Genomic DNA, 17,118 nt, shown 5'->3' with positions numbered 1-17,118 from the left:
CACTGAACTCTGTGCCTCAGCAGAGCCGTGCAGGGACGGGATCCCAGCAAGGAGGTTCCAGTATAGCAGCCTTGGCCACATGTCAGAACAAGTCTGCAGCTGTGGGACAAGACGGATCCCAAGTTATCAGCTCACCCACACTGAACTTTGCAGCTCCTCTGCACTTTGCCCCACAAAGACATTAGGAGCATTTATAAAGCATGCAAAAGCAATTATGGTAAAAAATAAAACCAAGGTTATAAACACAGCCTGGATGTCAAATTTGCCTCTTTTTCTATTTAGAGCTGGCATTTCAGCATGCAAGAAATTCTCACTCCCCCTCTAAAACGTGTGCCTGGGGCTATATAGCACATGCAAAATAAATTGCATTTATATTGGTATTTATATTCCCCTCTTCTCAACCATGCTGCCTTGCCTCTCTTGTTTAGTCAAATAGCCTGCCAGCTTCTCATCAAGAAGTAGAAATTGGTTTTCCATCTCCTAGGAGATAAACAAGGCTTCCCCCTTGCAGAGGGGAAGTCAAGCTGCTGAGTGCACAATCCAAGGAGAGTCAGTGCCCAGAAAGGCTTTGCACCATCTCAGTGATGTCTGTGCCCTCTGTGATCCCAGTCACCACCCTGGACAGAGGAAAACCACTTTAGAAAGTAAATTTATGTATTTTCATGCAGTTTTCTTTGTGATTTTTAGTTAAAGATAGACAACTCTGACTCATGGTGCTGCTGCCTTACAAGTAAGGAATTTCATGTACCCTTGTCATACCAGAGGTTAGTAAAATATGCTTTATAACTCTCCATGGTTTCCCCTTCTCAGTTCCCGAAAGAACTGAACTATAGGATCAGGCTTTCACACTTAGGCTGTACTAATTCAGGGAAAAAAGGTTCACACTCAAAGTCAGCATAAAACAATGTAAAATATCTTAACTACATGGCTGTGTAATAAATAGAATAACTCAGAAATTTTTGAAGTAATTTTTTTAACAGTGGCTTTGCAAAACCAAGATGCTGTAGTTTTGCAGTTTTAAGCTGTAACTAAAGTTAAAGATCATGTATTTACAAAAAGCACAGTTACATTTTTAAATGATTACGTTTTTAAATTAATTCATTATCTGCTGGATGTCAAGCTGTAAGGCTATAGATACAGTGTTAAAAAACACCCAACACAGGTGAAATACACAACTAGCTTTCATTTTTACTTCAGAAATCAGGAAAGACATGTCACCAGGACTGGGTTGACTTTCTGCCACATTGATACTAATTGCAAAATTACTTGATCAAAAAGACCTTCTCATGTTGAGAGAGCAACTGTGCAATAGTCTCTGTGTGGTGTGGCCTTACAGCAGATTAAGAGAACACAAAGGACCACTCTAGGAAGGGGAACAGCCTTTGGTCCTCCACCACACCCCAGAGAGATGTCACCACTCCATGGCCTGTTGGCCGTTCTTCTGAAGCATCTTACAAGCAGCTGTGATGTAGAAGAATGAAATCTCCTTCCAGGGACACTGTGCTCATTCCCTTGCCCACAGCATGCATTTTTAAACAGGGAGAAACCAATCAAACTTAATTCATGTTGCATTGTTCACTGAGTAGCTACAGCCTCATCCAAAAATCTTAATTGTATAATAATTCAAGTCACCTATATCAAACACAGCACCAAAGGAATGACTAGAAAGCCAGAGGCTGCCTCACACACACACACTAAATCTTGCTGTTAAGATGTCTAGTGAAGCCTTTTTTTGAAACAAAGCAATAAATATTGGCTTCTTGCATAAACATGTGCAGTGCTCTTGATGTGTACAGCCACTGTGCTGCCTGACATCTCACTGCTGTCTGTCTTAAATCTGCTTTCCAACCCTTGAGTTCTGACCATTAACATGAAACTGGGCACATTGCAGCTACATTACAAACACTGTTAATTCCTCTAACCACAGACTGGCACCTTAATGTATGGGAAAGCAAATGCAGGAAGGAAGAAGAAAAAAAAAAAAAAAAAAAAAAGAAAAAGGCACAACTGAGCATTTCTGATGTTGGTGTTACCCCACACAAATCATTCAGAAATCATCTACACCCGCTCTGCAGCAGAAGGTTTGCAGACATGCCAGAGAAACCTGTTTTCTGAACCTGTTAGGCCCTGATGCCTTAAGTTTGAGCTTTCATGTTTTTCAGATTCTGTGCTGCCCAGGGGTGCAGTTCTGAACCTCACATTCAGTGTTACTCAGCTCTTCACAGAGCAGGGACACAAAACAAATCCTTTTCCTGCTGAAGACCAAGGACAACTTTCAGGCCCAAAAGCACAAACAAGGGTGGCTGAAGGGAGGAACAAGAAGGATGGGACCTCACAACCTGGAGCTGGAATTGGACAATTAAACCCCAATATGCAAATGGACCAAAACTTATAAAAATGTAATATCTCATGACCAGTCACCCATTCTGTGACCATTTTGGGTCCACCTTGGGTGTAGCCCTGGCCAGGCTCCTATCCCACCCCAAGGCAGATCCTAGAGGGCTCTCAATAAATCCCTACTTTATTCTCTACCTCTGTCCAGCCTGTTTCAGGTCAGCCTTCCCAAGGCTTCAGTCCAGCCCTTTCCTGTGGATCAGCCTGGACTGCCAGGCTCAGCTTCCACCACTACCTCCAGCACGACCCCCAGCTCTTGGATCATCCAGGGTTTAACTCCTCTTAGCACAATAAATACTAAAAGATGCTGAAGGAAAGAAAAAGAAGGGCACAGGACAAAATTACAGAGCAAAATAGTGAAGGGTCTAGAGGGGAAACCATATGAGGAGAGGCTGAGGGTTTGTTCAGCCTGGAGAAAAGGAGACTCAGGAGAGTCCACAACTTCCCCATGAGGGGAAGGAGAGGGGCAGACACTGATCTCTGCCCTCTGGTGCCCAGTGATGGGGCAGGGGGGAATTTCCTGAAGCTGTGCCAGGGGAGGTTTAAGTTGGATATTAGGAAAAGGTTCCTCACCCAGAGGGTGGCTGGGGACTGAACTGGCTCCCCAGAGCAGTGGTTACAGCTCTGTGCCTGACAGAGCTCAAGCAGCATTTGGACAGTGTTCTCAGGCACACAGGGAGACTCTTGGGGATGGTCCTGTGCAGGGATAGGAGCTGGGACTCCATGATCCTTGTGGATCCCTTCCAACTCAGAATCTTCTATGATTCAATTAACTGCCTGTTCCTAAGCCTTGAGCCTGTTCTTTGGTACACTCAGGACTCGAGTTCCCTCACACAACATGAATGCGTCAGAGCAATCTGAGCCGCAGTTGAAGTTGCACAGAACACAAGGAACACAGAACCACAAAGCAGAGGGAAAGGCAGAAGGCTTGCTGAGCAGCAACACAAGTTTCCAGCCTTGTCCACACAGATGAAGCAGAGAATCAGCCCCAAGCTGGCCATGGGGCAAATGGAAAGGGTGAGCAAGTCCAGCATTTCCACTGACTGCGATCACAAGTTTCCTTCATAAAGAAATAGTGATCAACCTGCTAAACCACCTACTCCCTGTGACCTTCTTGGTTACCCTGCATGGTCCCACAGCACCCCGAGAGCCCCAGGGAGGCTCCCACTGGCTCCAGGACACTTTCTGAAACAAGTGGTTTATAAGAAGTGAAAGAGCTCAGAGTGTCTGCAGGCAGGACAGGACCCCGAGCACACCAGCAGGGCCTGAAAGCACTCTGAGAACACAACTTGAGATTCTGTGGTCCATGGGACAGTAATGACATCAAATCTTCTTCTGGCTTGTTGCCTCCACAACCAACAAGTCACTTTCAATCACTACTCATTAGCCTGGGGACAGACTTTCTAGCAGAGCTTGTTGTCTTAGGACAGGGGGTAATGGTTTTAATCTGAAAAATGGTCAGTTTAGATTACATATGAGGAAGCTGGTTTTTTCAGTGAGGGTGGTGAGGACCTGGCACAGATTGCCCAGAGAATGTGTGGCTACCCCACCCCTGAAAGCATTCCAGGCCAGGTTGGACACAGTCTGGAACAATCTGGTCTAATTGAAGGTGTCCCTGCTCATGGCAGGAGGACTGGACTAGATCACCTTCACAGGTCCCTTCCAACCCAAACCACTGTGATTCCATCCTGTGGCTCCAGCTCTGTGCCTAACCTGACCTTTACTCCACATCCACATTACACTCATTACTGGGGAAGCACAACTCAGCCTCTTGGTGCTCATCACCTCAGAGGAATCCCTGCACCAGCAGCGTGGGCACAGAAAGTCGCAGGGCTTGGTACAAAGCAGCCTCTGTGAGCACTGAACCACTTCTGACAGCAGAGTGACTTCTACATGAACACACAGTACTCCACATTTTCACACAGGCATCTGTGCTCCAAATATTTTAGTGAGCATCCAGCTGTTCTCTCTGGACCCTACTCCAACCATATGCACTGTTTACCTTTCAAATTTTATTGCTCCAGGGGAAGAGAAACCAGACATCACCTCCTTCTCTAACTGCTGGTAGTCTGCCAAGTTCTCCTCCTGTCCACCATTGCACACTCTGGGAGCCGACATTTTCCACAAGCCCAGTAACCCATTTTTCTACACCTAATCCAATACCTGGCATCAGGTCTCCAACTGAGAAGAGGATTGGTGTGGGATTATATTTTTTTGTTGTTAGTTTACATGCTAATTATAAATACAGAAGCCTCCAGAGTGTATTACAGCCTAGACAGAATCAAGGCCCTGCATCTGGGGTTAGGACACCAACCCCCCTGTCCTCATGGGTGTGTGACAACACGCTGAAATAAAGACAAAGCACTAATCTCTTTTTGGCTGCTTCTGATGTGCAGCACTTCTGTTGAAGACTCTTTTAAGCCTTAAGCATTCCCATGTAAACAAAACCTCAAGTCACTACAAAGTAAGCTTGTGCAACTGGAAATAAATGTTTATTTTGAAATAAAAAGAAGATATCTGCATATATACAGACAAATCATATGCCCTTTGATCAACCCTACAAAGCTTGTCTGCATATAACAAAAGCTGTCAGGCTCATAACTTCCTCTGGAAAGAAAAAGAATGTGATGTCCCACACCCTACTTACTCACAAAGATTATTTATCCCCCTAAAGAATACTATTTTGTTTATTCAATAACACAAATAAATCCAAACTAATGATCTGTAGCTGTCAGTTAATAGGGCAGTTAATAGGCCAAATGAAACCAGAAACAAGAGTGGAATAACATGGGACACACTGCCAGTGCTGGCACTCTCAGAATGTCCTAAACTTCCACCTCTTGCTTTCCTAATCCACCACAAGTAAACACGTGACCATAAAGATTACAGGCACCAGCAGAAGATATCTGTCACCACTAAAGCTTTTCCCCTACCAATTCATGTTGCTTTAACACCACCTCTTACTTTGGGGTTTGAATTCTACCCTGGAGAACCTATACTCCCCAGCCCTACCCTAATACACCATTCCATCCCCACAGAACCAGTGTGATCCTTGTTTGAAAGGTGCCTCTGGAATTCAGGATTGGGATTAAGTAATTTCCGCAATAAGAGGATACAACAGGACGCTCTTGTACCATCTGATATTACAACAATGGCATTTGTTTACAAGCATTAGAGGGAGGACAAATTTAAATACTTGAAAGGCAAATATTCTAGGAAATAATATTTAGAGTGGCCCCTGTCCATTTGAGCAGACAATGAGGATGAATAATTTACAGCCTCACTTCTTGTGTCCGCTGCAGCTGAGGAGAGCGGCATCGCCAGGAGCTCGGGGAGATGCCGACACATCTGCTCACCAACTGGAAGGATCAGGAGCACTCTGTGCAAGAGTGGTCCAGTAACCTGTTTTACTTAGGTGACAAATGGAACAGGAAGCAGTGGGAGGACAAGGAATCAAAAAAAAAAAAAATCCAAAAAAGAAGCACACTCCCAGTGAGGTCAGAATTTCCTGCTTTTGCAGTACTGCACATTCTGCCTCAGAGAAAAACTGAGCTACGCTTGGGTTTCACCTCTAAGTCATCACAGATTCTTGCTAAAGGTATCTTAAGGTCAAAAAAAGGGTGCCTGGTCTGGCTTTCAGGCCTTCCTGCCGTGCCACAGGGACTCAAGAGCTGTGAATGATATCCTGGGAGCAGCATCCACTCATCCCCCTTGCTCTGGTAACAGCCAGCAGAACACAACAAACAGCTAACGAAGCAAACACACTCCAAAGAACTCTGCAGAAAGCCAAGCAAGGCTCACCCTACAGCTGGGAATCCAGCAGCATTTAATACCTTTTCCAGTGATGTGCACGGGATTGAATTAACAGACTGAACACTAATTTAGTACAGATGTTGCTCAGGTGGAAGGATGGCACTGGTTTCATCTGGGGATTGCCTTGTAAAAAGATGAGAAGCATCTGGAGGAATAACATGGCATATAAAAACTGTCATTACAAAGGAGACAGATGGATTTAAAAAAAAAAGTATCTCTGAACAGATTAAAGAAATCTATGTGTACAGCTAGGAACTACCAGAAAAGACATGCTACGGTCTGGAATAACTCATGAAACACAGGGAGCCACAGCACCTTGCAATTGTGTGAGGGGACAGCTGTAAACAACCTCTTCCTACCATACAGCCTTGACAGGTTTTGCTTATCCACCTCTACAAAGTTTTTTGTTAAAATCACAGTCTATTTATTACCCCAAAATAGGAAAAAGCAGATAGACATAAGTGTGATTCAATGTAGCACAGTGAGAAGTGTTGCTATATATTCATATTCACACAGAATAAACTACACAATTTAGAGCCAAGATCCTCTTCCCAGCAGCACTTTGTCCACTGGAGTAGCACAAGCAACTATCCCTTGCAGAACTTAAGAGTCATTCTGAAGTTAGGTGTGTTTACTCATCCACCAACAGAAAATGCCTAAATAGAAATCCAAAGAAAGCTCTTCATGATGGATGGCTCACCTATTACCTGCCTTGCCTATTATTTACAACATGCCTTGGTTGGATAGCACTTTTTTCGTTGTTCTAAAGAATTTCCAAAGTGCTTTCAGCATTCTACTAAGCAATAGGAAGAATTTCTGTGTCTACACAAATTTTACTGACTGACATAGTAAGCAGCCTGCAGCAGAAATCTAAGAAATTCATTCATAAATGCCAGATCACACATCCAGCCGAGCAGAATAAGAACCAGGAACAGCCTCAGCTTTGCTGTACAAAACTCCCTTGTCTTCACAATCCAATATATTATCCAAAGATTAACTTACAATTCATGCAAGGTAAATCAAAGCCAACCCTGGAGCTCTGCAGCGTGTCTGTGATCAACAAGATCAATTAGCAAATGGATTTTAGTTAGACCAGTCTAAAATGAGATTACATCAGGCTCATACTGGGAGGCTGGGTTTCAGCAGCACAGCCCCGTTAGTCTCTGTGCTAAGCTCAAAATAACGCAGAAGTATCTATTGCAAAATCCATATTAAACTGGAAACATGCAGGCCAACAGCCAGCCCCTGACAGCAGCTACTGCACTCCCTCCCAAAATGCAAGGAACTTGCTCCATATCTCCTCTGCCAGGGACTAGAACAGTGTTCTGGGCATGGTTTGTGTGCAGTCACGTACTAAACCTGGCCTAAAGTTTCTGTGAACAAAGGCAGAAGGGCTTAAAAACCAGAAGGATGTAAGCAACAGGGATGGAAAAAAAGGCTTGAGATTCATTTCCAGCACAAAAGGTGAAGGAATTAGTGCAACTGCTCTCGACTTAAGGACAGGTCAGGCAGACAGACTTAAATAGGAGTGGTTCAAAACAGTTGAGATTACTCTCTCTACAGTACAGCGGAAAAAACTCAACCCCTCCAAAAATGAACAGAACATTGTTCTACTGGTGGAAATTGTCTTAAGTCATTGCTTTCCTTTTGTTGGGATTTTTAAAGCATCAAAAGAGGCAGAAGCACAAGTTAAAATTCTAACAGTGTTTAAAAGGGCATAAATGTAACATCATTTTATTCTTCACCTCCTCTTGTTTTGCCAAATACATTTACACGCAAACATCACAGCACATTACAGAACACCACTGTAACACAAGCACTGAAAATAAAGAAATCAAAATGCTGAATTATATCACTTTACAACAAGCAACACAAGCCCACCCTGAAATCCTACATAACCCCAGCCAAGCCCAGAAAGTCACATTCCAACTTCAGACTACAAAGTTCCATTAGCACACACATCATTGGCTCACATTGTCAATAATAAACCAATGGACAGAAAAGAGGGGGGAGAAAAAAAAAAAAAAAAAAAAAAAAAAAAAAAAAAAAAGTCTTGTAATTGCTGTGGTCTCCCATAAAATATTGTTGGATTTTCAAGAACATCAGTAACTTGTCTTTAAAAGTTACTATAGTCAGTATATACACAGAAAACTTCAGTTCCTCTTATGCTGTTGGGAAAAAGGTTTGTGGGTGGGTTTTATGCAATTTTGCTAGTTGAAAATAAAGCAAGACTTTCTTCTTTGGCAGTGTATGTTGGGTTTCCCAAAGATAACCCAGAGATTTTAGATTCCAGGAGTATAACCTTTAGAAACCTAGTTCTAGGACCTGTGCTTTAGAGAAAAGTGTGACTCTTTTACAAAATTAGCTGGATGAGTTGAGTGAGCTACTAAGTGTCAGGTTAAGTCTAAAAATTACACCTGCCTGAGCCTTGCTTCCACAAAGTTTTCAGCTTGGAATGCACTTCTGAAGAGTTTAAGGACAGACTGTCCCATCCCACACACACTCTCTTAAACTATTAATTATTGCAGCTCTGGTTTGAAAATTCTAATCGAAGAGCAGGTGGAGCTGAGTTAAATTTTAAAAAAAAATCACATTATATTAACTATGCCACACCTCATTTCCCAGTTCTAATCAACAAAAGGGAAGTAATTAATGAGCTAACATGGAGAGTGACCAGCATTACTGATGTTAGATGACTACACCAGCACTTGTTCTCCTGCTCTATAAATATACAAGAAGCCTGGAGCCATGCTCAGAAATTAGTAAAATTAACTCTGCAATCAAAGTGAAAATAATAAAGGTAAGGAAGTTATAAAGCAGTTGGAAATCCACATGAAGGGCAAGAAAGTAAGGAGTGAAGCAACACAGAGGCAAACACTCTTCAGTACTTTAACACAACAAAAGGAAGAAAGATACAGAAAGTAAAATGCTCCATCACGAAATTTTGCACAGATCATCACTTATTAAACAAACTATTTAAGATGCAGTGGGCTTAATACCAAACACCTTACTAGAATAATTTAGAGCAGTCAGAGGCAATAAACACATGCAAACAAGAAGATATACTCATGTCCACATGGGAGAGGCAGTACAGCGTTCAGGGAGGACACAGAACAAAAGGATGAGACTCTTCCAGCTCAAATCACCAGTAACAAACCAGGAACCAGTGTCTCTCCAGCACAGCTCTCTCCCAGAGTGGCTGGCTCTCACAGGAAAACAAAGCTCTATTCTCAAGCAATGAAGAAAATACTTCACCACTGAATGACCTTATAAGCCAGAGGAATCCAGCTGTTGCTGTCTCAAACTATACAAAGACATTTATTGTCCCAATGAAAGAGGACAAAGAGTTCTAACAATCAAAAATAGCAAGCAGGCTGTGAAAGGCCAAGCATTTGCCCATCAGGATATTAAGTTTACCAATTTAGGAGGACTGAGGATAGAAAAGTAGCAGAACGACGTGTCCAGAACCCAGTGCCAAGAAAAACACAACTGTGGGTTACAATTTACTTACCTTCTATAGAAGGGGCCTGGTCCACAGCTGCATATAGCATCTCTTTCAAAGCCTGCAAGGGAGAGGCAGAGAACAAGGAACACAGTTAGTATTAAAAGAGAAAAAAAAATTACACTGTTTTGATACGGCTGTTTGAAAACAAAAGCAATTAAAGCCCTTTTATCCTGCAGACTGGGACAGAATATCTATGGTACGTGATGTCAAGGCTATCACACGTATTTCTGTTCACAAGTGAAACAGGTTCATGTTTACTGACTGCTTTGTCTAAAGCCTGATATCTTATTAATCTATAAAATTTATTCCAACTGTACATTTCAACACTCTTCCTTCAGAAAAATGTTTCCCAGTTGGTCGGATGCTAAAGGCTTTACATTAAAAAAACAAAGAAATAACAACAAAACCTGAAGTGTTGCGTGACACAGAGGAGTTTGTCAAGGCAAATGGAGGAAAAGCAGCCTCGGGGACTTCCCATCACTGTTATATAGGAGCACAAAAATACACATACATGCTGAAAGCTGAAGACAATGCCATGCAGGAGATTAGGGAACCAAGGGTGACAGCCTTGTCTAGAGGTGGGAACTGAAGGGCAACATTAACACCAGCCAGAATTAATTAATTAATCAGGTTTCAGGTCCTGGAGGCACCATGATCTGCCTTGCAGCTCCTTTCAGGAAGGCTTCTTTCCAGGCAATTGTTAAGGTGCTGGTTTTACTCCAGGCACAGATTAAAGATTTGCTCGCTCACATCCACATAACCTGAATTCAGATCAATGACTGAAGGAACGAGGCGAGTTCAGGGCAGGGTCACAGTGATGATCAGAGGGTTGGAGCACCTCTACTATGGAGACAGGGTGAGAGAGCTGGGAGTGTTCAGCTGGAGAAGAGAAGGCTCCAGGGAGACTTTGGAGCCCCTTCCTGTGCCTAAAGGGGCTCAAGAGAGATGAGGAGGGACTTGGGACAATGGCCAGAATGACAGGACAGGAGGGAATGGATTCAAACTGACAGAGGGCAGGTTTGAATAAAAGATTAGAGAAAAAAAATCTTCCCTGTGAGGGTGTTAAGGTCCTGGCACAGGTTGCTCAGAGAAGCTGTGGTTGCCCCATCCCTGGAAGTGTCCAAGGCCAGGCTGGACATGGCTTGGAACAACCTGGTTTAGTGGAAAGTTCTTCTGCCTTTGTCAGGGACAAAGATGGAACGAGATGATCTTAAATGTCCCTTCCACCTCAAAATATTCTAGGATTTTATGAATAACCTGAACCATAATTCTGGAACTAGAAGCCACAGGGAAGGACACATTCCTACTGCAAAGTGATTTGCTTATACACACCTCACATCTCAATGTCCATACTGAACCTCCACCACCACAGAAAACTGAGCACCTTCCTCCACCACCACAAAAAAAAAAACTGATCTTATTCCCTCACTTACAAAAATCTAACACAAAAAAGTCATTCAGGACTTCTCAGCTCCTATCTATTCTGCCTGATTCTTAACATATCCCATACTTCTATAATCCTGAAAGATAGCAGAAGCAGAGGTGTGTGTCATAGTGTCCCAGGACAAAACCTCCCAGCCTAAATGACAAATCCCCAACACCCTGGAGGTAAAAACCTCCAGCTCAGCAGCTGAAGCGCTGTTGTAACACGGTGGTTACGATCCCGTTGGGCAAACACAAGGTCTAAAGGACAAGTGTGTTTATCACAAGATATCCAAGGTGGCTGCTTACACCGGCAGCTCTGGCATCTCTCAAAGGTCTGGCTCCTGAGTCCACAGAGGTCCCAACAAAGGTCACTTGCATAATTGTTTTCCCAACTGAGCCACTGCTGGATGATCCTCATTCCGGCAGCCCGGCTCTCCTCTACTCCCGGTGCTGTTCTGAAATTCCTCAGGAACACGATTCCCCTTCCTCCCATGACTCACTGGTCAGCAGCACATGACCTGCCTCTGCACACCAAGCAGTCAAAAAGTCTTCCTCCTTTTCCATCCCAGTCGTCATCCTCACCTACCTGTAACTTTTTCCATGAACCACAACCACCTGACACAGGATAAACAAACCAGAAGAGACAGCACATTGAAAGTCACTAGTAAAAACTCATCTCTTAACCCACCCAGAGGTAAACCCAGTGCAATTCCTATCTCTGGCTTTATCAGTCATTTTTTAAAAAACAAATTTAAAAGGACAACATTGACAATCCTGCACTAAACAATCTTGAAAGCTGAAGGTGTCAGTCGTCCCACAGACCTCTCTCCATGCAGACTGACATACTACAATCTGGCAGCTGCAGGGCAGCAGATTTTGTTACTGCTTTCCTGACCTATATAAGTAAACCAATAACCTGAAAGTGAAAGACTCAGTGCTCCATTACACCTAAACTATTTAGTCCTCTAGATTACAGAATTTTAGAACTGATCGTTTACAAAAGTTATCCATCACTGTCAATGTGAAACACTTAAGAATTACTCTTTTTGCCCTCGAACTAAACAAAATGGGTTATTTCCTTGCTTTAGACTGTGCCAGGGCTAAACCTTGCACCATCAGCAAACTTAAATACATGTGAGAGAACAAAAAAAAAAAAAAAAAAAGGGGGGGGGGCAAAAAAGAAAACATTTGAAAATGCAACCGCCAGCCCTTAACAGCAAACAAAATCAAGAACAAAAAACCCTAAAACGCTAAAAAAACCCTCGCTGTTTTAAAGGAGTCTTTCAAACCACTTAAGCTCCTCTAAGCCCGTCCGCTAACAGCCCGAAGGACAAATAGTGAAATAGCACAACAGATTTGTGTCAGGAGGTGGCAAGCCTGAGTGTGAACTGCCTATCATGAAGCTGGGTTTGACGAGCAGAATTGGCCACCTCCCAAAACCTGAAAGCCTGTTCCTGCAAGAGAGACTCTGAAGGCAAGCAGGCAACCTCAGCTATCAGTTTCCTCTCCCCCCAACCTACTTCCTGCTGCAAGTGGTGTCTGGGAGAAATGATGCCTAAAACTCAGCAACCTGTTTCCCTTCTGCAACAGCAAAAGGATTTAAAACCCAGGTTCTCCCTCCAAGGGAAGGGAGGCCATCTGCTCACACCTTTACCCATCTCTCCCATGAACTCTGCACCTGTAATAACTGTTCTGCTCCTCCTCTCTCCCCAACTGCTTGATTTCAAAGGTATTGTGTACTCTTTCCATAAAAATACCATCAGATTTCTGCAGACAAATAAATTCAGGCCAGATTAACTGCAACCAAACAGCCATCTGGCAAGTGTACAAGTGAGTTGTGCAGTTCCATCAGCTGGACGTGCAGACACCACACTTACATTTAGAAGTCTGAGCAGGCAGAGCAATGCTCTCCCCCTGAAAGCTATCCAGAGAGGGACATGAGAGCAAAGGAAGCCAGGAGAGTTTGTGGATAAACAAAGGACTAACAACCCCAGTATTTCACTGCATCAAAACTGAGCATTATATGCAGCAGAGCACACTCTCAGCCAAAAAAAGCATCAACTGAAATTCATGCAGTCACCCGAATTTGTTCAGTACTATGTAGAAATGAGAATTCAGTTGTCTGACACAAAAAGTTGGCATTGTGTTTACTTTCATGTTTTTCCTGTTTTCGTGTTTTTCCAAAGGAACTGAAGGGCAAATGAATGGCCCAAAATTTTTAAGGGAAAACATGCACTGAAGCAGTGCACATCACAGCTATAGTTTAACAGGCTAGGAAAATGTGAGTCACTTTACAGAGGAAAATACACTGCCAGATCCCCTAGAACAAGGTGAGCAAAGCTTTTCACTGCTGCTGCCAGGATGAGGCACAGCCACATCAGTCCATGCAATCTCTAGAAGGGAAATTTGGAAAGGAAAGCCAAACCAAGTCAAGCAAGGTTTGTGTAAAGCTCCACATTATTGTTGGTTCAGTCATGGTAAATGTTTTTGGGAAAAGCTGAAGGAAACAGAATAGCATCCATTGCTTTTTTCCCTTTTTTCTGTAAGCCAAGTGCTCCTTCTCAAAAAGCAGACGTACAGAAATGTCACTGCAGAGCTTCTGCTGAAAGAAAGTAAGAATCTAAGTCACACCTATCAAAATATATCTTAGTTTTGCCTGTTTAAAGAAAATTAAGGGATTTTTCTCTCCCTAAAACTCTCACCCTGACTACCAACCCTAAGCCCAGGCAACTTCCATACTTCCTGCAGGCACACTTAGAATACTTAAATTGATTATATTTGGAGGGAAAGAGCATGTTAATGGTAAGAAGTTTTGAGGACTGTCAATTGTTAAACACCACCTGAAAGTGAAACTACATTTTTAGGTGTCGAAAACACAACAATCCCGTTTCTCTTTCTGACATTATCACCAACAAATTACACCTGGTCTGACTGGCAAAGCTCCCCCAGGCACACTCACTCCAAATCCCATCCAAGGATCCCCCAAGTTACCTGGGTGCTGCCACACTCCAGGAACCACCTGCTCTCCAATGGAAATAATTACAAATACCAGAGTAGAAAATTAGGATGAGAGCATGTAAGCTTTACGATACAGAACGACTCAGAGAAAGCAATTTCTGCATCATCTTTTAGTCCTTTCACGAGGAACGGCTTCAAACTGAAAGAGAGCAGGGTTAGATCAGATATTAGGTAAAAAAATCTTCCCTGAAGGTGGGGAGGCCCTGGCACAGGGTGCCCAGAGAAGCTGTGGCTGCCCCTGGATCCCTGGCAGTGTCCAAGGGCAGGTTGGACAAGGCTTGGAGCAACCCGGGACAGTGGAAGGTGTCCCTGCCCTCGGCAGGGGGTGGGACGAGATGATCTTTAAAGTCCCTCCAACCTAAACCATTCCAGAATTCTGTGATCTTGAACGTGACACCCTCGAAACAGGAAGAATTTTTTCAGAGTTAAAAACCTACCCACCAAGATCTCTCACTCTGAAAGGGCGGTTACTGCTTTAATTAAGACGGAAAAGACATAAACTGTGAGGTAAAGAAACATTCTAACGCCATTAAATACACAATGTTTTAAAACGTTACTGTGACACCTCCTGTAAGCAGCTCTGCACATGTAACACAGGCAAAGCCTAACCTCACATTTGCTAATCAACACCTGGGAATTTTCCTGGACAAAGGAGGTCTGGGGTGCTTTTTGCCTCAGGTATAATCAACAAGTCAACGGAGGTAGTGCTGGGCTTTTATGCGCCGCACCCACACGACCACCAGGCACTGAATAATAAATGCCAGGCTATTCCATCACTGTAATATGCATGAGCAGGAGGCTGACTCACGTCCAGCCAGCTGCAACAAGGCAAACAAAGAGTTTGAAAGTTATTACTGAAAGGGAGGGTGAGGTTTGTGTTTTCCTTCGCTCCACATTAAGCTGCCCATCCAAGGAGGTGATTCCTTGTGATTAGAAAGGGTAACAACTTGAAGGAAGTTTTTACCGAAATCTACGTTTTAAACTGGGATGGAGGAAGGGAGAATGACATAATAATAGTGCCCCAGTTAAAACAGCTGAAAATTAACCTCCCGTAATGAAAACAGTGGCCGAGGAGCAGCAGAGCTCTTCACACATTAATCAAGGTGTCGTAGTTCACTGGGTCTCCTTCCCCTCTCTCCACAGCTGTTTGCTCAGCACGCAGCCAGATCTTTCACCCTTTCATTTCCCCCTCGCCTTCCCCTCCAACCCACCTCCAAAGCTGCTCTTAGGAAGACATCCAAGTTTTCTGTTTCCAGGAACAGAAGACAACTCTCATAGGGAAAACCCGTCAGAGACACGATGCAGAACTAAGCCGGTCCTTTATTTTATCAAGACAATGGTTTTCCTCCTCCTCAAAGACTGATGGTATTCTTTGGCCATCTAGCTCTCCATAACTCAAGGAGATCACAATATTGTTGTAAAGCCAAATCCAACTGCAGCTTTTATTTAAACATCCCTTCCTCTGCAGTCAGGTAAAGGAAAACAAAGGAAGAGCAAAAAGGGCAGATATAAACTTTTCAAGCTCTACATTATAACAAAGCGAGCCAAGATGGATGTGGTTTTCCTTGCAAATGCAGACAGATTAATAGGGATAGTACAAATAAATTGCTATTATAGTCCTGGGGAGAAAATACAGGCCCTCAAACAATAACAAATGTTGCGTGGTTTTATCGGAGTCAGTCAGTCAAGAAGTTCTGCTGATCAGGCTGTCCTGTAATCAGCTTCCCCTTGTCTAGATTTAATTATTACTTGTGCAAAAGTCACCGCTGGCACCTGCCACTTTTACTGCTGACGCTGAAATAGGAAATGGCTTTACTACAAACAACCACCTCCAGCTCTGTCCAGCTCAACCCAAGACCAGAACCGGTGTGATAGATCTGAAACGAAGCAATCAGCGTGACCTTTAGCAGGCTGGCACGATAAAGCCCGAAAGAAGCTGTGTTCTGCAGACAATTCACGATTAATGCAGCACAACTTGCTGCAAACAGCGCTCATAAACGCCCCGACTCGAGTGTGAAACAGCGAGACGCAGAGCCTTACTTAAAAATCATCATAAAACTGCAGTTGATGGAGTCTGTGCCCGGTTTCGGGGGCTCGGGGGAGTTGATGGGGTCTGTGCCCGGTTTCGGGGGCTCGGGGGAGTTGATGGGGTCTGTGCCCGGTTTCGGGGGTTCGGGGGAGTTGATGGGGTCTGTGCTCTGTCTCGGGGGCTCGGGGGAGTTGATGGGGTCTGTGCCCGGTCTCGGGGGCTCGGGGGAGTTGATGGGGTCTGTGCCCTGTCTCGGGGGCTCGGGGGAGCGGCACCGGCGGCCCCCGGCAGGGCAGGGAGGGCGCCGGGAGCTGCCCAGCCCGGCGGGATCGCCCTTGGCAGGCCGGGAGCCTCTCAAAGTCACCGCTCCGCCGGGGCCGGGACCGGCGCTGGTGCTGAAGCCGCGGCGGGGCTGCGGCGGGGCCGGGGGTGCCGAGCGCCGCTCCGCGCCTGTGCCCCGACCTCTCGTCCCCCGGCAAGAGGCCACGGGCGGTAATTAACTCATTAATGAAGGAAGCGGACGGCCGAGCGGTGCCCGGCGGACACACACACACACACAGACACCCGCACGCCGCCTCTCCATCAGCAGCGCCCCGGGCACGGCGGGGCCCTGCGGGGCCGTACCTCATACTGGATGTACTGCTTCCGCCACTCGGGGGTGATGTGCGCCGCCAGGTGCTCGGCGAACTTCATCCTGCCGCCGCAGCCGCCGCCGGCGGGCCGGGCCCGGGGCCGCGCTCGCTCCGCGCCCGCAGAGCCGCCTCGGCGGCGCCTGGCTGCGAACGGGCGTCGGTCCTGGGGGGCGGGGGGGGTCCGCCGCCACCGCACATGGGCCCCCGCCCGCCCGCCCCGCCGCTCCTCGGCCCGCCTCGGGCCTCCTCAGCGCCGCCCCGCCGCTGCCGCCGCCTCCTCGGCCGCCGCCGCCGCCATGTTC

General features: G+C 45.2%; 1 protein-coding gene across 1 annotated transcript in view; it reads right to left on the bottom strand.

Moving 5' to 3' along the window:
• Positions 1–16,914, bottom strand: part of XPR1 (xenotropic and polytropic retrovirus receptor 1) — a 108,044-nt gene extending 91,130 nt beyond the window's left edge. Inside the window, exons 1-2 of the mRNA XM_083867746.1 lie at positions 16,809–16,914; positions 9,719–9,770 (exon numbers count right to left, since the gene is read on the bottom strand). Of these exons, the coding sequence (XP_083723872.1) occupies positions 9,719–9,770; positions 16,809–16,877 (121 nt within the window). The 5' untranslated portion in view covers positions 16,878–16,914. The remainder of the gene's footprint in view (positions 1–9,718; positions 9,771–16,808) is intronic.
• Positions 16,915–17,118: the final 204 nt, after the last annotated feature.

This window comes from Zosterops lateralis (assembly GCF_965231275.1).
Source record: "Zosterops lateralis genome assembly, chromosome: 9".
In the NCBI taxonomy this organism is placed as follows: Eukaryota; Metazoa; Chordata; class Aves; order Passeriformes; family Zosteropidae; genus Zosterops; species Zosterops lateralis.
The sequence above is the reverse complement of the archived record's forward strand: the minus strand, read 5'-3'. Positions and strand labels throughout refer to the sequence as shown.